This window comes from Geotrypetes seraphini, chromosome 1 (assembly GCF_902459505.1).
Source record: "Geotrypetes seraphini chromosome 1, aGeoSer1.1, whole genome shotgun sequence".
NCBI lineage: Eukaryota > Metazoa > Chordata > Amphibia > Gymnophiona > Dermophiidae > Geotrypetes > Geotrypetes seraphini.
Genome location: NC_047084.1, coordinates 384,374,877 through 384,395,565, shown reverse-complemented (window position 1 = coordinate 384,395,565; position 20,689 = coordinate 384,374,877). Strand labels below are relative to the sequence as shown.

At 44.0% G+C, this 20,689-nt stretch overlaps 1 protein-coding gene across 2 annotated transcripts in view; it reads left to right on the top strand.

Annotated features, from left to right (window-relative positions):
• Positions 1-20,331, top strand: part of LOC117346600 — a 43,155-nt gene extending 22,824 nt beyond the window's left edge. For both annotated transcript variants that reach the window (XM_033916447.1, XM_033916436.1), the window contains exons 5-6: positions 13,400-13,530; positions 19,788-20,331. In XM_033916447.1, the coding sequence (XP_033772338.1) occupies positions 13,400-13,530; positions 19,788-20,039 (383 nt within the window). In that variant the 3' untranslated portion in view covers positions 20,040-20,331. The remainder of the gene's footprint in view (positions 1-13,399; positions 13,531-19,787) is intronic.
• The last annotated feature ends 358 nt before the right edge of the window (positions 20,332-20,689 follow it).

Here is a 20,689-nt window from a genome sequence, read left to right as displayed (position 1 = left end):
ACTGATACAAGACTGTGAGAGAGCCCTTTTCAGAACAATATGCTCTGGTGCCTCAAACACCCTTAGTTTGAAGAAATTTGCATTTCATCCAGCATTTCATCCAGTTATTCAACATAGTTCAATAAACCAAAATGGCATCCACATCGGAACAGCCAAAGACTTCAGTCCTGCATGGTGACCCCCTCGGAGTCCCAAATGGAGGTAGGCCAGGGAATGTCAGTAGAGCCATCTAGCTCTTTTTAATCATTTGGTGACATATTGCAAGAAATTGGAACAGATCTGAAAGTTGTACATTCAGAATTAACCTCCATTATGGCGGATCTAAGGGGCAAAATTGCTGAACTGGGCTACAGGGTGGAGAAGATAGGTGACTGATTGGATGACCATGCTGAAGTTCTTACAGGCCTAGATACTTGGTTACAGGAGTACAAAATGAAAGAATCATATACAGGGGGGTTTCAGTTATCCACAGTTTACTGCCCGAGCGTTCCTACCCGCCTGTACCCTAGTATATCAAAAAACTTCATCAGCAGCAAACAGCATCTCCTTCCAGCTCGAGATAGCCTGAGCTCCTTCCTTTTGAGGTCACATCCCTGGGTCACAGGATCAGTAAGTGACATCAAAGGGAGGGAGCTCAGGCTGGCGTGAGCAACAGACAGGAAATGCTGCTCGTTGCTGGTGAAGATTTGAGTAGGTATGCAGGGGGGCTGTGGGCACAGTGGGGTAAACCGCAGTATTATCCGTGGTTTCATGTATCCACAGTTGGTCTTGGAATCTATTACCTGTGGATAGAGGGAGCCCCCTATATTATGGACAAATTAGAGGATTTGGAAAAATAGGAGCAGACGGTGCAATATTCGAAGTGGGGGGGGGGGGGCTACCAGAAATGTTGAAATATGACTGTGAAGCAATAATGCAAATGATTGGTAGCAGAGTCATATTAAACTAGCTAGAGCGCAGCGGGTCCTAGGATGGGGAGCACCTAATAAAAGAATGTGATGGCCTGCTTTGTAGACTTTTTAAGAGTAAGAGGCGGTCCTTGCTAAAGCTCAAATGATGGAATATGTTCACTGTGACTCATACACTTTGGGGATATACTAGGATTTGGCAGTTTACATATTTCCTGAGAGATAAAGGGATTCAATACAAATGGCATTATCCATTCGCTTTGTCCTGCTATGCTGGGAAATTTAATCGTTTCAACAATTTTTATTAAGAATGACTCGGAAATGCAACAACACAGTGATAGTGCAACAATCCAGAACTTGAGTCATACTTCCCAAGGTACAAAAAAAGTCCCCATTTCTCCTGAGGCAAAAACTCATAATTTTTTTAGGTACATCAGAAGCAGAAAACCTGTGGGGGAATCCTTGGGACCGTTGGATGATCAAGGAACAAAAGGGGCGCTCGGGGAGAATAAGGCCATAGAGGAGAGACTGAATGAATTCTTTGTTTCGGTCTTTACAGAAAAAGATGTAAGAAATCTACCTGAACCGGAAATGGTTTTCAAGGGTGATAATGCGGAGGAACTGAAAGAAATCTCGGTGAATCTGGAAGATGTACAAAGCCAAATCGGCAAATTAAAAAGTGAAAAATCGCCTGGACCGGATGGTATACATCCCAGGGTACTAAAAGAACTCAAAATAAAATTGCTAACCTGCTGTTAGTGATCTACAACCTGTCGCTAAAATCATCTGTAGTACCTGGAAATTGGAGGGTGACCTATATTACAGCGATTTTTAAAAAGGGTTCCAGGGGAGATCTGGGAAATTACAGACCGGTAAGCCTCGCTTCAGTGCCAGGTAAAATGGTGGAAACAATTATGGTCAAATATATTTTATTGAGCTCAACAGAAAAAGTACAGGAGCAAATACAAATACAGAAAACAAGCTCGCATTTTGTCTATGTAAAACACAGTAAGCAAGCCCCTGGTGGTCTCTACAGAGTTACGGAGAAAAGAGGCCAACCAAAGGTAGATGACAAGAAACCCCCCAATCAACAGACAGAGCCCAAAGTAGACACAAGGTGCCACATACCCCAAACCCCCCCCCCCCAACCCACCCCAATCCCCTGTCCTCCATCAATCCCAACCCACAGCATCCAATCAGGAAAAATAGAGAGTCAAGTTATGTATAGCAGACAACAAGTGGAGAGACCAGTCCAAAGCAACAAGTCAACAGTTCAGGAGGCGGCTACGGGCCACCGGAGTCATAGTGTTCCAAAAAGGCTCCCATGTACGCTGAAAATTCCGACCTAGCAGAGAAGAAAAGTCGGTAACATCTCTCCGCTCCCATATCACAAGGGTGATCAGGTGACATCGCCAGAGAGATTAGTCAGGTCCCTCCACTTCTACCCACTTGAGCAAAATACACTTGAGAGCTACCACCACAGTCCACTGAAGAAATGCAGCAGTCCCTGGTCTGCGAGGGGTAAAATGAAGAGGGACACCAAAAAGTAACAGAGGGGAACTTCGAATGACAATGTTCCAAATGCATTCAACAAAGAGAAAAATAGCTTCCCAAAAGGACTGAATAAAAGGGCAAGTCCTGAACATATGCCCCAAACAGGAGCATCGCAGCGGGGGCAGGCAGAAGAGGCTCTGAACTCCGAAAGATGAGCTTGTTTTAGGTGATATATACAAACGTAAAACCAATTTATAATGTTCCCAAAAATAAAACTTTTGAACTAAAAAAAAAAAAAAGTAGTATATTTATGAAAAACAGGTAATTTACGTACAGCACAAAGAATAACATCATCTGGCAATATTACAGAAAGATCACAGGCCCAAGCATCCCTCAACCTAATATGGTCAAGTAGGGGGACTCATCCTTCAAGTGTCTATGGTGAAATTTAAGGGGAAACCGGGAGCTGAGATCCAAGGGTGAAGGCTGTGGATAAAAGCTCCTGGCAAGAGGCCGTTAAATGGGCAGATGGCAAAGAAGCAATATAATGTTGAATTTGCAGATAAGCAAAGCCATCTGTTCGAGGAAGGCCAAATTCGTGACAGAGCGTATCAAAAGACTTAATCTCAAATTGCGGCAGGGAAACAAAGTTCCTGGAAATAATAGGAGACTGCTTCCTGGAACAATTGGTGGGAGAACCGACAAGAGGAACTGCAACCTTGGACTTAGTCCTAAATGGTTAACTGGAAGGACAACAGACGTGGAAGTCACGGTCCCGCTGGGGGCGAGCGATCACAACATGATCAATTTTAAAATTGGCATCACGACGGGGAAACGAACCAAGACACAAACCACAACTTTCAACTTCAAAATAGGGAACTATGACAGCATGAGAGCCATGGTAAAAAAAAATGACTCAAGAAAATGACAGCCAAAATCAAAATGGTCGACCAAGTATGGTCCCTACTAAAGAATACCATCACTGAAGCACAGATTCTCTACATTCCGCAGATATCCAAAGGAAGGAAAAATAAGAACAAAGGAGAACCAGCTTGGCTAACTAAAGGGGTGAAGGATGCGGTAAGGGAAAAGAGGAACTCGTTTAAAAAATGGAAACGCGAACGAACAACGGAGGCCTGGAACAGTCACAAGGTCGACCAGAAGAAGTGTCACAAGGTGGTAAGAAAGGCCAAAAAGGCCTATGAGGAAAAGATAGCGCAAGAAGCCAAAAACTTTAAGCCCTTTTTTAGATACATAAAAGGGAAAAAATCAGCAAAGGAGGCAGTGGGCCCTCTTGATGACCAAGGAATAAAAGGGTGCATCAAGGAAGACAAACGGATTGCGGATAGGCTAAATTCATTCTTCGCATCTGTCTTTACCGAGGAGGACATTGCATCAATGCCCGAACCAGGGAAAGTATCAAAGGGAGAAATTGAGGTTAGCCTCATCACAGTGGATGTGGACTTGGACATGATATACTATCAGATTGATAGACTAAGAAGTGACAAGTCCCCTGGACTGGATGGAATTCACCCGAGAGTGCAGTTGGTCCTGGAGGTGATTTGGAACGGTTATGCTCTGCAGTTTTCCTGCTCCTTGCCAGATCACTTTCTTGCTTCTTGTCAGGCAGCATGGAAGAAGTAGGCCTTTCGCCAGACACTTCAAAGATTGCTAGATCTCAAAGCTGTAATGCCCGTGCCTCCGTAGGAGTGTGGCACTGGCCGGTATTCAATTTATTTTGTGGTGCCTAAGAAAGAGGGGGTCAACAGGGCTTTGTGAACTCCGTCTTTCACATGGAGACCCTAAGATCTGTCATTCTGGCAGTTCAGCTGGGGGAATTTCTGACCTCTCTTGATCTGACAGAGGTCTACTTGCATGTTCCAATTCGCACCACCCACCAGCGATTCTTTCGCTTTACAATCTTGGGATGGCACTATCAGTTTTGTGTGCTTTCTTTTGGTCTGGCCACGGCTTCACGGATATTCACCAAGATTATGGTGGTCGTGGCGGCGGCCTTGCACAAGGAGGGCATTCTGGTTCACCCCTATTTGGATGACTAGTTGATTTGAGCAAAGTCTTTTCAAGAGAGTTCCCGAGTTACAGCTCAGGTTGTAGAGTTCCTGCAATCACTGGGATGCCAAGAGCCGGTTGTCCAAGCAGGCTATCCAAGAGCCGGTTGGCTCCGTCTCAGCGCCTAGAGTACCTTGGGGTTCTTTTTGACATCAGTTTGGGGAAGGTCTTCCTGCCAGAGGCCTGAATGGTCAAGTTGCAGTTGTAGTTTGGTGGGCCCAGGCTCACATGCGCCCACTTCAGCATGCTCTGCTTCAGCGGTAGTTGCCCCAGGTGCACGATTTGGACTCCCCCGTTCCTCTTCAGGGGTTAGTTTGTGGCAGTCTCTGTTGGTGGCTACAGTCTTCCAATCTGGTGCAGGGAGTGAGTCTGGAAGCCTTCTCTCTGACATCGCAACGTCAGAGGGAATGCTTCCAGATGAGGTGCGAGGAGCCACTGCCCGCAGCTTTACGCACACTGCGGAAATGAGGAGGAGGGAGCCGGCCAGAAGATAAAATACCTGGGGGCGGCAATAAAAACAATGCATTGCACCATGGGCCACATAAAATGGCCAGGCGGGCCGGATTTTCCCCATGAGCCTTGTGTTTGACACCTGTGAGTTAGATTATCCCCTTATTTCCTATTTGATTTGCACATCCAGGGAGGGATATTATATTTTGTTGTATTCATTGACCAAAGGAAAGTTCTATTTATGATTTTAATTGGATGTATGTAGTAACGCATTTTCTCTTTGTTCTTAAATTAGGGTGGGGGGAAAAATGTTTTATAGTACTTCTTTGATCGATTATATGTGCTGTCATGATGTTCATTGTGTAAATACATATATAAACATGCACTGGTTTTGAATGGAAAATTAATAAAGAATTTTTGAAAAACCCAAAAACAACCCTACCCTTTGTTTTCTATCTGATAACCAATTCCTAATCCACAACTGAACTTTGCCACCTATCCCATGACTCTGATTTTCTCAGGAGCCTCTCGAGAGGAATTTATCAAAAGCTTTCTGAAAATCTAGATACACTATATCAACCGGCTCACCGTTATCCACAAGTTTATTCACACCTTCAAAGAAGTCAAGCAAATTTGTGAGGCAAGATCTCCCTCGGCTGAACCCATGCTGACTCCATCTCATTAAATCAATGAGTGCCTTTTTTCCCAAGCCAGACTCTTCCTGATGCAGTCAATATACCAGTAGATATTTTAGAATATGGGGTATGTGTAACTGAATTAAAATGTTGTACATCTATATTTAAGGTTACAGCGGACAGCAAAAAACACACCTGCAGATCTCCATTTTTAGAACTCGATCCATCCCTGCTCTCCAACAATTCAGAGAACAAGCAACCCACTACAAACATGCAATCCAAGCTGCCAAAAAAGAATACTATTCAAAATACATAAAACGCTCGTAATTCATCTGCTCTTTATTCTATAGTTAGATCTCTCCCCTTATTCCAAAAAGAAAACTACTTCCCAGCTCAACCAACCATCGGCAACAGATCTAGCTGACAACTTTGACCAAAAAGTTAAAAAAACATTTGAGGGTCACGTGACACCATGAGCGTGTGAGGACGTTTCCTTACTCGCTCCGGGGCAGCCCTGCTAAAATCGGCAATAAACGACGCGTACCCCACCTAATCGTAGACCCAGAGCTTACCGGACCTTTTGTCTTGCATGGAAAAATACATCACAAGATCGAGCAATCATATGCAAGCCAAACCAGCACGAAGGGACCGGGAGAAAGTGCGGCCTGGTGAGAACAAGATGGCGACGAGCCCCGCAGCGGCGGTCTCGAATCTCACAGAGACCGCGCTGTGTGATATTAAAGAAGCTCTTACACAGGTGCTGGGGCCCAAATTAGACTCCCTGACGGCGAAAATATCGAATATTGAGACCATGATGGCGGCGGCGGCGGCCCGGGCAACTGAGGTGGAAGAGCGGGTTTCCACTCTGGAGGACACTTCCGCGGCCCGGGGAGCAGACTTTGATGCGCTACGGGCGCAGGTTCGAGCACAAGCTGAAAAGTTGGATGACTTGGAAAATCGTTCCAGACGCTCGAACCTGCGCCTGCTGGGGATCCCGGAGACTGTACCGGATCGTGGCTTGTTGGAGACACTGGAGAGATGGCTGCAGGAGGAGCTTCCCTTACCGCAGTCCCTGGGGCCCCTACGCATAGAACGAGCACACCGCCTAGGCCCCCGTCCGGGTCCAGAAACGCGCCCGAGGGTGGTCATTATGAAACTTTTAAATTTTAGACATAAGGTGGAACTTCTGCAATTGTACCGAGCTAAGCGAGAGACATTGAAATATGATGGAGCGTTGGTCCGCATCAGTCAAGATTTCTCTATGGCATTGCAAGAACGGAGGCGGCCCTTCTATCCCCTCTGCGCACAATTATCGGAGAGTAAGCAGAGATTTCAATTTATCTACCCTGCTCAATTGCGGATATACTCCAACGGAGTATGGAAGTCCTTCCAGTCACCTGAGGAGGCGGCTGCCTATATTAAACGGCTTGGAAGACCCGGCACTGAGGTGGAATGACTTGATGGGGTATCCTTACCTGGCTAGACTTGCTCCAACGCCTTGATGGATAACTTTGCTGATATATGGAGACAAGCCTATATAGGTTCTGTCGAGCTTACTGTTCTGCAAGCTGGGGCGGCCCTGGAGAGGGTGTCGTTTGTGGCCTGCTCCTTCTTTAAGTTGGGGGTTATGCAGAGAGTGGGGGGATCTGGGGGGGTGGGGTATTTCTGGGTGGCGGCAGCATTATTACAGGGGTTTTCAGTGTTGTTGTTGATACATGGCTTGGGATTTACTTTCTCTGGGTTTTTTGCACTGTCTGTGGGGAAGGCATATGAGGTGTCTTGGGGTGAGGCTGGGCGCCCTAAGATAAATATTGCTGGCGGGATTTTTTGCTCCGAACAGGATGGTGGGGGTCAGTATGGGTGATCGGACATGGCGTATTCTTTCCTGGAATGTCTCAGGAATTACATCTCCTGCTAAACGTACAAAAATTCTATCCCAACTGAAACATCATTCGGCTGACATAGCTTGTTTGCAGGAGACTAGGCTTACTGATGCGGAGCACCAAAAACTTCGCAGGGGTTGGGTGGGGGAAGTATACTATGCTTCTTCCATTGGGAAGAGGGCGGGGGTGGCCATATTGCTTAGGAAGGGTTTGCCCGGTACAGTCACAGTCCTGAGGCGTGATCCTCAGGGCAGATATCTTTTGGTGAAAGTGAATGGACCGGGGGGATCCTTTAGATTACTGGTTGGATATGGTCCCAATGGATACCAACACTCTTTTTTCCAAAATTTAGTTAATATTTGTTTACGGGATTCTGATTGCCCATTAATTTTGGTAGGTGACCTAAATCAAGTATTGAATGCAGGGTTGGACCGCTCTGGGGGAACAGGGATGACATTACCGAGACAAACAAAGGGTATTCCTTACCTCTGTCGAGCCTTGGGGTTGGTGGACCCCTGGAGGCTATTACACCCCACTGAGCGAGATTACACTCACCAGTCTAGAGCCCATGGTTCGTTCTCTAGAATAGATTACACTTTACTCTCTGAAACCTTGTTTGCTCGAGTCTCTGAGGCGACAATTGGCCCCCTGGAGGTATCCGATCACCATATGATCTGGCTGGACGTGGCAGTGGGTGGCCCTGTGGGTCATGGGTCAGGGTGGAGATTCCCTTCGTACTTACAGGACGATGCCCATTTCCGGGAGTATTTATCTAGGAAGTGGGAGGATTACTGTTCTTTTAATGCACACCATGTGGAGCAGCCAATGCTATTTTGGGACGCTGCGAAGGCAGTATTACGGGGGGAAGTGATTGCTTACGCGGCAGCTAGGACTCGTCGCATAGCCCACCGGATGGTACAACTTGAAAAACATTCAACACAATTGAAACGTGATCTATTACTCGACCCCTCGATAGCCAATAACGAAGCGTATAGAACGGTTCTAGCTGAATTAAACTCCCTTATACATGAACGCACTAAGAAATTACTGTTTTACCGTAAATTTAAATTTTACAAATATGGTAATAGAGCTGGGAAATTACTAGCGTCGGTAGCTAAGAGTTGGACGGGAACCAGATATGTTACTATGATACAAGAGAAATCGGGGAAGTTACTGACCTCGGCGGAGGATATCTCGGCTAGTTTTAAAAACTACTTTGAGGCTTTTTATGCCTCGCCGGGTACATATATGGGCCCGGATGTCTGTGATTATTTGGCAGATGCGGGGATGCCTAGATTGTCGTTGGCTCAGGTCTCCAGGTTGGATAGACCTTTGCAACTCCAGGAGGTGATGCAGGCGATCAAGAAATTGAAGTCCTGTACAGCTCCTGGACCGGACGGGTATTCCCCGGAATTCTATAAGATCTTATCTTCCTCCATAGGGGGAGCTCTTCTAAATTATTATACAGAGGTTCAGACTCAAGGTACTTTCCCGAGATACGCCAATGATGCCCTGATTACTTTAATCCCGAAACCGGCTAAACCGCCTACGGATATTGAGTCTTATAGACCAATATCTTTGTTGAATGTTGACATAAAGATCTTAGCTCGTGTACTGGCGGATAGGCTGGCGCCATTGTTACCCACTCTAATTGTGCCCGAACAAGTGGGGTTTGTTCGGACGCGCCATTCGGTACTCAATGTTCGTAGAGTGTTATTGGCCCTTTCCCGTGCTCAACAGACTCAATGTCCCGGTTTAATTGTAGGATTAGATGCGGCTAAAGCTTTCGATAAGGTCCATTGGCATTATTTGTTTCAGACCTTACAATATATAGGACTCCCGGATAGTTTTTTGACTATGGTTCGCACACTTTATTCAGGACCCACAGCATCTATATTGGTTAATGGGGTGAGATCTCTTGGGTTTTCAGTGGGGAGGGGAACGCGACAGGGGTGTCCATTGTCCCCTCTTCTTTTTCTGCTGTATTTGGACCCCTTGTTACGTACACTGCAGAGAGATGATGAGATTGTGGGGTTGCCGGAGGGTTCCTCCCAGTTGAGGGTGCTGGCATTTGCGGACGATATCCTACTGACCTTAGGAAATCCGCAACGCTCATTGCCTCGAGCACTGGAGATTTTAGATGAATTTCATCTTTACTCAGGGCTAGTTCTTAATAAGCAAAAATCACTGGCGATGCCATCTTCGCCCGAGGTGCGTCAGAATTGGGGGGGGGAGTTCCCTTTACAGTGGGCCCCATCACAATTAACGTATTTGGGAGTGGTTATTCCTCAAAATTTAGATAGGCTTTATTCTACCAATGTTTTGCCGCTGCTCCGTCGTACAGCAGACACCCTTTCCAACTGGAGGAAGTTTCCCTTGTCCATTACTGGCCGCATAGCTTTATATAATATGATGATACTGCCCCAATGGACCTATTTACTGCAAATGTTACCGATCATGATCACACAGACTCACCTAGCACACCACAATTCCCACCTTTCTGCATTCCTGTGGCAGGGAAAGCGTGCTAGGATCGCGCTCTCTAAGTTGATGTTACCAAAACGACATGGGGGGTTGGGTCTTCTGAGTGTTTCTAGATTTAATTTGGCCTGTCAACTGCGGCATCTGCATGACTGGTTCTGTAATACTACATGTTTTTCTATGCCTGTGATTGAATGTTTTTCCTTCCGACCTTATCACTTTAGTTACCTGTTACATGTCCGTCACTTACCGGGCTTACCACTGATACAAGCTAATCCCCTTTTGCCTGCCATGCGTAAAGCTTGGAGACTGATATGCAAGCGATTGAATATTTCCCCATATGGAACACCTTATCTTCCTCTAGTTGGTAATGGGGACTTTCTCCCTGGACTGGATTCTACAGCTTTCCGGCGCTGGACCACTGCGGGCCTTCACTACATATCTCAAGCGGTTCTGGATACGGGTCTTCCTGCCTCCTTTGCTGATCTGCACCTCCAGTTCCATCTTTCTCCCATGGATTGGCTTGCCTACAGACAGCTCCAACATTATCTGCAGACTTTACCGCCAATGACATTGAACATAGACGTCCAAACTAGACTCCAGGGAATTCTTTGTCTTACGGACCAGGAACCGGTACCGCTGAACTGTTACCATAAGCTGTTACAGGAACTATCTGGAGATCTGGACTTTTCCACTATAGCCCAGAAGTGGACTGCTGATCTTCAGGTGCCTATCTCTGCTGATATGATCCGCAGGGGCATTCGTTTGGGGTATGATCCTACCATATCTTCTGTGGAGAAAGAACGAAATTACAAGTTCATACTGCGAGCTTTTTATCCACCCAAGAGAGCTCAGGTAATGGGGATTATTCCGGGACATTGTTGTGGAAAATGTGCGCACCCTCTAGCATCCTTTGGACACATGTTTTGGACTTGCCCTCTGGTGTCCGCATTTTGGCTCCAAGTGGTGACCTGTGTGGCATGGCTTTGGGGGTGTTCTTGGAGGATGCACCCTAGTTTTCTATTCACGTTACAAATTCGTCTCCATCCCCCCAGACCAGGATGTGCGACTTTCATTCGGAAAACTGTGCTCATGGGCCGGAAATGTATTCTTACCCAGTGGCTTTCTCCTCAACCACCATCACTTCCACAGTGGAGACTTTTAATGCTACAACAGATGTTATTGGAAAGAAAGGCTCTTGATGACATGGAGGCAAAAAAGGGTCGGTTGTTTCGTCAATGCTGGCATCCTTTTAGCCAGACGTTTCCACCTTATGTTCAACGACAGCTTTGGGAGAACTGATTCGAACTTTACTCCTATTTTGACAGTGCGTTTCTCAGAGAGGTTTGTCCTTGCTGCTGCTGCCCAGAAGGGGTGGGGGGGGGTTGGGGGGGTTTGGGACCTGGGGTTGTGTTGTGATATACCTAAATTTTGAGCGACGTTTGTACTTCTTGTGTTTTATATTTGATTGAATAAAAATTACTTTACAAAAAAAAAAAAAAAACATTTGAACAAATCTTCGACATACACCACCAATAAATTCTCCAGATCTTCTTGGTCAAAACAATCATTTCTCAAGCACACTTTCAAAATTCAAACTCCCCTCTTTAGATGATAAAGTTATTCAGACCATGAACACCTCAAAGCAACCCTAAGGAGATAATCCCACCAACCACCTTAAAATTCTTTCCTATATTTGGCCCTTTCCTTCTGGAAATGATAACCAAAAATCTATCAACCAACGCAGTTCCAAAATCTTGGAAATCCACTATTGTCGTCTCTAAATTAAAAAAACAAAATCTTGAAGAAGACCTATGCACTAACTACCATCCAATTTGCCAACCTGCCCTTCATTGCAAAACTAACGGAAAAAATAGTGTTCAATCAACTCTCTGACTTTTTTGAGAAAACGGAATGCTCTCCACCCAAACCAAACACGCTTCCATATAAATTACTCCATAGAATCCCTCCTTGGTCTTACTACCACTATATACTATTACCATGATCATCGCAAATCTGTCCTCTTGATATCCCTTGATATCTCAGCAGCATTCGATACAATCAACCACGATCTCCTCCTCCATCGTCTCAAAAACAGTGGAATCTCAAGGTCCGCTTTCCACTAGTTCTCCTATTTCGCAGATCGGAACTTCAAAGTCTATTTCAATGGATCATCCTCTTCTCCAATAACCCAGACTTACGGCGTCCCACAAGGCTCGATCCTCTCTCCATTACTTTTCAATATCTTCCTGGCCTCACTTCTGCCCTTAGCTCAATCGATCGGATTTACCGTTTTTCCTAAGCCGACGACATCCAACTACTGCATCCCATGAACTCCACAACCATTAATAAAATTCAGGAAATCAATACTAAACTTGACAAAATCAGTTCTTAGCTCTAAACCAATAGACTGTCTCTCAACATAGCCAAATCTCGAGGAATGCTCTTCCCAGTTAAAAACAATGAAACCCTGAAAGGACCCATATATATCAAATCCTGTCCTATCCAAATCGAAACTAAAATCAAACTACTAAGAATCATCCTAGACAAAAACCTCACCTATCACGACTAAATCGGTTCTCTGACCCAAAAATTATTCTACAAACTCTGACTAATTCACTCTATAACTTCCGTTCTTGAATCCTCCTCTATTCAAACTGTAATCCATTTTCTGATTATCTCACATTTCGATTATTGTAACTCATATATCATGGAATAACACAAAAGAAAACTCATCGTCTACAATTAATCCAAAACACCGCCATCAAACTTATCTACAAAACAAAAAAATATGACCATGTCACTCCCCTACTTCGTGAAAGCCCACTGGTTACCAGTTTCCCACCGAACAACATATAAAATATTCATTCTTGCCTTCAAAATCAAACTCACTCATTCCCCATCCTTTCTAGACAAATATCTCATCCCTTATGCATCCCCCCCCGGGCACTGAGATCAGCTGATCAGAATCTGCTAACTATTCCCTCAATTAAGGAACTTGTCTATATTCGCAACACCATCTTTTCTGCAAAGGTTCCTGATCTCTTTGGAATGCTCTACCATCACACCTCCACCTCAAAATCTCCCTCGACAAATCCAAAACAAAACTTAAAACCTTCTTATTTCTGGATGCTTTTCAAACTACATTATAAGACCCTTCCCAATTACACCTAACGATAAATGAGAACTGCTTTTAAGAAGCGATGTATCCTTCCTTCTTATCCTTCCCACCCCCCTCTTTACCTCCCTTTTATTTATATATTTATTTTTTAACTTCAATGTAATTTTGAATCTTTCCCTTTCCCCAGTCCCTCTCGTTTCATTTTGTCTGTCTCATTCAAGGTCAATGCTATTGCCTCATTTTACTTTTATTTTAATTTAAACTTTTTAGCATTGTAAACCGACCAGATACATGTCGATGGTCAGAATATCAAACTATAAATAAACTTGGGAACCATGTTTTATGTTTTCTCTACAGAACGACTCAATAAGGCTGACAAAGAACTCATTGCTGTGGCTGTTAGTGCTGCTAACAAGTGTCTCTACTGTGTAACAAAACATAGTGCACTACATAGAATATTTTCTAAACACCCTACTTTGGCTGATCAGGTTAGTATGTCACAGACATGTTTATCAAAAAGGTAAATGGCAACTATAATCCTACAGAATAGAAAAAAATGAACTGCAAATACCATATGTGTTTTCTGTTGCTTTACCAAGGAAGCTGCCATATTTCCTAGTCTTAATGAACACTATGATTATTATGGGGTCCTAGTGCTTGAGAAGTGCTGTTCTTTTTTCATGAAAATATGGAATGTAATTGTCTGTATTGATGATATTCCAGCTCAATCGAAGCCTTGCTGCCATAATAGTCATAACACTGCCTCTTAAAATAAATTTTGTTCAGCCATTTGGACAACATGTATCCAGTCAAAAGAAGGTGATTTTTGATAGTTTAGGGCTCTGTTCACTAAGTCACATCAATGTGATTTAATGCATATTTAAACAATCAAGCCTCGTTATTCTTAGAAGGCTTTTTTAATAACTGTACACTTCACTCAAATTAACATGCATCATTTCACTAATGGAAGATTATGGGCTCCTTTTACAAAGGTGCACTAGGGTTTTTAGCGCGCACACAAAATTACCGCGCGCTATAGCGCACAGTAGCTGAAAATCTACCGCCTCCTAAAAAGGAGGCGATAATGGCTAGCGCTCGGAAATGTAATGCACGCCATTGCGCGCGTTGAGGCCCTAGCGCACTTTTGTAAAAGGAGCCCTAAGTTTTCACCTTCGATAATCTTTCTGTTAATAACTGTAGGATTCAGTATGCTAGGTGTTCAATCCCAACCTGCAATCCTGAAGTTGCAGAAAGCCACACACTTTTCTGAGCACATGCTCCTCCCACCTTAGAGAGAGAGTTACAGCCCTCTGCAATTTAGTTCCAAAGCAAAGCAACATACCTGAATAAATCTATGACAAGGAAGGGGTACTGAGGAAGCTCCCCAGCAATATAAACAATTTATGAACTGATCTGCTCTGCAAAACATGAAAACAAGTAATATATAGGCCCAACGGCAAAACAGAAAAAACATTGATGAACAATGTAAAACTAACCTGCTGTGTGCAACGAACACCCACATGAAACAGCCTTCAGTAACTTGCATACTCGCAGAAAGGCAAAAATTCCCCACAAGATCCGTCAACTGGCTAGAAGGCCTCTGTTTACAAGGAGAATAACCGAGCCAAAAAGCAGGCGATTCAGAACAACTGAAGTTACACAGAGAGGGCAGGTCTACAGGATTCAGAAAGAAGATTATTGAAGGTGAAAACCTAATCTTCCATTCTTTTGTACGTTCTGGATTCAGTACACTAGGTGATGTTGCAGCGTCTAGGGAGGGACAGAAGAGCCTGCCCGTAATCCCGAGGTCCCCTCCAAAATGTTATCCAAGCGAGTCACCCCATGTACCTGGAAAAACCAGGTAAAAGTAGGAAAATAGGATCAAGCAGCTTTCAAGCAAAGTAATTGGGAGGAAGCATAAGGCTTTGCCCATAAAACAACAACACTGATAACTCAGTGGGCCTCAGGGAAACTGTTGGCTGCTAGCCATGGGAGATAGTGGCTGCAAAAATGGCCCAAGAAAACCAACAGTTGATCGAGGTCTGAGTTGCCAGCCTACCCTGCCAAGGCGGAGTAGATAGGACAAAGATGATCAGACAACCAAAAATCAGGCACCCACTACAAATAGTGAAGCAAAACACTCAACGCCCAGTGTACGGAAGAGCTAAGCCATTCGCATGGAGCCTGAGGAATGAATCACAGTAAAACAAACCCCATAGGTGAGAGGGGTAGTGAAAACTACTCGCTATAGAAAGGAAGGTACAGTATGGCGAACTACTCCTGCTTCCTGAATATTAGAGAAAAGGTTCCCAGCATAAGAGCTTGAATCTCTGAAATATGCTGTGCTGAGACCATGGCAACCAGAAAAACAGTCTGGAACATCAGACCCAGAAGAGTAGCATCCTATAGTAGCCAGCGGCAGAACAGAGAGGAAGGGATCCTCCATCTTCCCTCCCTGCCGACCCGACCAGCAGGGGATCCTCCATCTTCCCTCCCTGCCAACCAGACCAGCACAACCAGCGTCAGAGCCTTTGTCCCGCCTCCAAGGACTGACCTGCCTGCTTCAGCCCTTTGAAAAGGGCCACCGAGGGTGCTACAGCCGTTTTTCCAGTGGCAGAACAGAGAGGAAGGGATCCTCCATCTTCCCTCCCTGCCAATCCGACCAGCACAACCAGCGTCGGGGCCTTTGTCCTGCCCCCAAGGACTGAACTGCCTGCTTCAGCCCTTTGAAAAGGGCTACCGAGGGTGCTACAGCCGTTGTTCAAGCGGCAGAACAGAGAGAAAGGGATCCTCCATCTTCCCTCCCTGCCCTGCCGACCCAACCAGCATCGGGGCTTTTGTCCCGTTCCCAAAGACTGACCTGCCTGCCTCAGCCCTTTGAAAAGGGGCCAACGAGGGTGCCACAGTTGATTTCAAACCGACAGAACAGAGAGGAAAGGATCCTCCATCTTCCCTCCCGCCCTCCTAAAGTTTTTTGCTAAGGTTATTCTCTTAAGATTTTTTGCTAAAGTTTTTTGTTCTCCGCACTGTACTTGCCGTATTGTTAGATGCATGTGTTAGACGCATGTGTGATTGCTGAACGCATGTATTAGATGCATGGGATGCATATATTAGATGCATGAGGTAGACGCATGTGTTAGATGCATGAGGTAGACGCATGTGTTAGATGCATGAGGTAGACGCATCCATGACTTAGGTTGGGAGAGCTAACTCCCCCAACACAACCACTACTATCAGTTACTGGCTACATCTTAAGAGCTGAATCAATCTGTTTGCTTTCAACTAAACAACCTAGAAATTGGGAGTGTTAGGGAAACCAATATAGCTATTGCGACAGGAAGAGATATATTACCCTGCAAACATGAATTTCCTATTGATTTTATTGATCTATCTAATAAGCGGTAGCGTCAAAGATGTTAACTCACTCTATCCACAATTACATTCAGTCCATTACCCTGATCTATCAATCAAGCACATAATTAACCCACAAGAAGACAGGGTAAATCATATTAACGTAATCTCAAATAAAGGAAGACATCAACGAACCCTTAAAAAAAGAATAAGGGAAGTAAAACCTATCAGAACCACTACTCCTACCAAGTCTATCACATCCACCTCTGTTCCCTGTGCATATCTTAATACTAGATCTGTCTGGAATAAAGCTTTCCTAATTAAAGATTGGATCATCAGCAAGCAAATAGCCTATCTTTTTCTAACCGAAACATGGCTATTGTATGAAGAAGATCCAATAATAATTGATCTTCTATCAGATAATTTTAAAATCCTTACGCTAAACCGTGAGGGAAGAAAAGGGGGAGGATTAGCAATTATTCTTAAGGAAGGATTTGAGTTTGAACTATTGCATTCCAAAATGATCAATCAGTTAGAAATATTAGCCTGTAAAATTAGCAATAAAGAACTAGAAGAATCCCTATCCCTATCTTGCATATTATTCTATGTCCCACTGAAAAGTTGGCCAAAAGCCAAAGAGGACTTTTGTGAATTTGTTCTACATAATTCAATTATTCCTTCTTACAATATCATTGCAGGTGACATAAACATACACCTAAATGAAGAGGACAATCCAGATACGAAAGACTTTAAAAACTTTCTATCTCTACTCAATTACAATCTCCCTTTACCCACACAAACACATGAAAAGTTCATCACTTAGATGTGGTAGCTATGTCCACAAAGGAAATTTTAGACCCTGCCATCTCTCTAACTGATGGCACCTGGTGTCACGATATCTGGTCTGACCATTTTACTTATTATTTCAAATTAATCTGGAGGAGCCAATTTTTCAAGGAAGAAGCAAGTTGGTGTCTGAGCAGCATGTAAAGTTGAGAGCTCCTGATCTGTAGGAGAGTTTTTCTTACCTTAAAAACTTTGGAAAATTTATTTTATGATGCACAAAAGAAGAGGGAATCAGAGGGTGAACCCTCCAACCATCTCTGCTATCTCAACGCTGTGTCAAACTGTAATAACAGCTTTTACAGTCAATCCATCCACTTCAGGTGTTTCTGCTGCTGTGCTGGGGAAAGAACACAGCTTAGACGGCAAACTTTCGCTGAGTCTGAGAGGACCTCGCATGCCCCCAGTGCCCAATGAGGTAGCAGTGGATCAGATGCTTCTGGAGGGCCCCCAGAATCTTTCTAGTGAGATGCTGGCTGAACCTGACTCTGACCCGGAAGTAAATCTATCATTGCCAACTCCTAATTTGGAGCCGCTGCACATTGGGAGCCTAGCACCTGTGAGAATGAGTGGTGGTGAGAGAGAGGGAAATCGGGGCCTGGCTGTTGCAGAAGGAGCCAAGAGAAATTAGGCAGATATTTCCCGCCCTTAAGATTCTCAAGAGACCACAGGCGGTCACGCTGGACTCACTCTGGACTGTGATAGAAAATCTACACGCAATATGTACCAGTTTTGTGACAATTTCTTTAAATTTATCCTCCAAGATGAACTAACTCGAGACATCAGTTCAACAACATAAATTAGATTTAGTTAGTTTGGAGAAGTTACCAACAGAGACGAAAAGTTTAGTTACTCAACAAGCAACAGATAAAATGATGATCTTGAGGAAGATTGAGAACATAGAAAATAAAAATTTGAATTTGAGAGTTTTAAATTTTCCAGTAGCCAAGTTTATGTCTCCTCAGGATCTCTTTAAGAATTTAATGACTACAATTTTGAAAATTTCAGCTTCTAATCTCCCTCCGTTGCAGAGAATTTATTACTTGAAAAAAATTCAAAAAGACTTGGATGTAGATAAGAATGATCTGGATTTATCTGCTATGCTGGAATCGTCTGAGATTGAAATATCAGGACGAGCAACATTGCTAGTGTCTCTTGTTTTTCACCAAGATAAAGAAATGATATTGAAACTATATTGCAACTTAAAGCAAGTCTCCTTTTTGGGAGAAAGGATATACATATTTCCAGATGTCTCGAAGTGCACACAAACTCGGAGGAAAGAATTTCTAATATACCGTGAAAAAGTGATATCCTTGGGAGTGGTTTTTCAACTAAGGTTTCCTTGCAGATGTTTCATTTCCTATCAGGGAAATAATTTTTTTTTTTAACCTGCTCAACTAGGTTTTTACTTAAAGGGTAAAGGGATTTCAACTGCAATCCAGAATGAACCATGTTAGATTTGTGTTGAGTTTATAAAAAAAAAATGGATGGATAATATCTGCTCTATTTTCCTGATAATGTTAATGTATTTCCCTTTCCCAAATGTTTTCTTTTCTTGCTTCTCTCCTCCAAGAGTGGACTATAATAATTATATTTCTTGATTTTTGTTTGCTGTAATTTAGGTCAGTAGTAATTGACAAATTTGTATATTTCAGTATTTCTTGCCCATTTTGTGTTTTGCATTTATGGAAAAGATAAATAATACCTAGAGGAGCCAACTTTTCAAAATTATTGTGGGTGCTAAACCCAATGAAAATTACTTCTCCCTGTACACAGTCAAGGAGTACATTCAGTATTGGGGGTGCTCAAGTACCCACAGCGTTGGCTCCTCTCGTTAGTTAAGGTTGGCTCCTCTCGCAGTTAAAGTTAAAAAAAAAAGACAGATAAAAACTGAGAGAGGGATAAAGGAATGGGTAAAGGGAATGGAAAAGGGTCACTGGTTAGGGGAGACAATGCTGCTCTGAAATACTGGAAAGGAGCTCTAAAGGGAAGAGAGGCTAGGTGATGGGGATAGAGACTGATGTGGAGCAGAAACAGATGTGAAGGGTAAGAAGAATTCAGAAAGGGAACATTGGCTACGTGGGGGAAGGCTACTAGAAAAAGGAGACATGATAGGGGAGAGAGGAAGAACAGACAGAATGATGGAGAGAGTAGCTGTGTGGGACTGGGAAATGAGCATCCTGAGGGAAAGGGGGAGTCATGGTGGGGAGAACAGGTGGGGAGGGTGTAAACCGAGATGAGAGAAGCCATAGAGAGAAATTGTGGAGAGACAAATGATGATGACATGAGTAGAAGACTGGAAGAGAATCAAAAGAAGGGAATCCTGAGTTTACAGAGGAATAACACAAGCTTTCAGTAGAATTTCTTGAACTGTCCACTGTTCAATGAAAAACTTTTAAATTACTGTGTTTTCAGTGTGTAGAGTACAAGTACAGTTTTATTTTGCTGAACTATCTTGATTCATTGTGATCCTAAGATGCATCAAATGGACTAGAAAAAAATAAGCACTTTAATATATTTGGCCTACAGTTACTTATTTTCTGTTTTGTAGGTTATTGTGAATTGGGAACTTGCTGAATTAAGCCATCAGGAGCTGGCAATGCTGAAGTTCGCTATGGCTGTCGCTCGTGCTGAGACCATAACTGAAGAGCACTTTAAGGAGCTGGAGGAGCATGGTTTTGACCAGGAAGATGCCTGGGATATCGCTATGGTTTCTGCCTTTTTTGCTTTGGCCAATCGCTTGGCACACTTCACTGACCTTCGTCCAAACAAAGAACTCTACAGTTTGGGCCGGATTCTATAAATGGTGCTTATATCGGCAGCATGTGCAAAAAACCAAAAATGTCCACTGGCCATCTGTCAGTCACACTTAGGTGCCATTAACAAAATCAAGGCTAATGATGCCTAAGAAAAACTTAAGACACCTGCAATGTAGGCTAGCGTTTTACTGACCTATATTGCAGGCAGCTAAGGACTAGATTCACTAAGCAAACCGATTGTGTACCGATTGGTTTGTGAGCCCTTTGCAACCCGATTTCCCTCCGACCCGATTCACTAACCTCTGTCCCGATCATCCTCCGATCTGCATATGCAAATGAGGGGGAATGGCATCCAAATGCAGACAGGAAGCGATTTACTAAAATTAAAAAAAGCAACACCGACTGGGCTTGCTGATCCAAAGTAAGCGACTGCTGAGGACCAGTCGCCGAGGTCCTTTCTGACTGCCCTGCCGCCCTGCTTCTCAGTCCTGATCTGCCTGCCTGCCCTGATCTGCTCTCTGGCCCGTCTCAGCCCTGATCTCCTGCCTGCCCCGATCTGCTCTCTGGCCTCTCAGCCCTGATCTCCTGCCCTTCCCCACACTGCGAGCCTGTGGTGTTAACCTGCGGGTTTAAAGCAGTTAAAACCACAGGCTTGCTGGGCTGTTTAAAAGTAAAAGTTAAAAAAAAAAGTTGC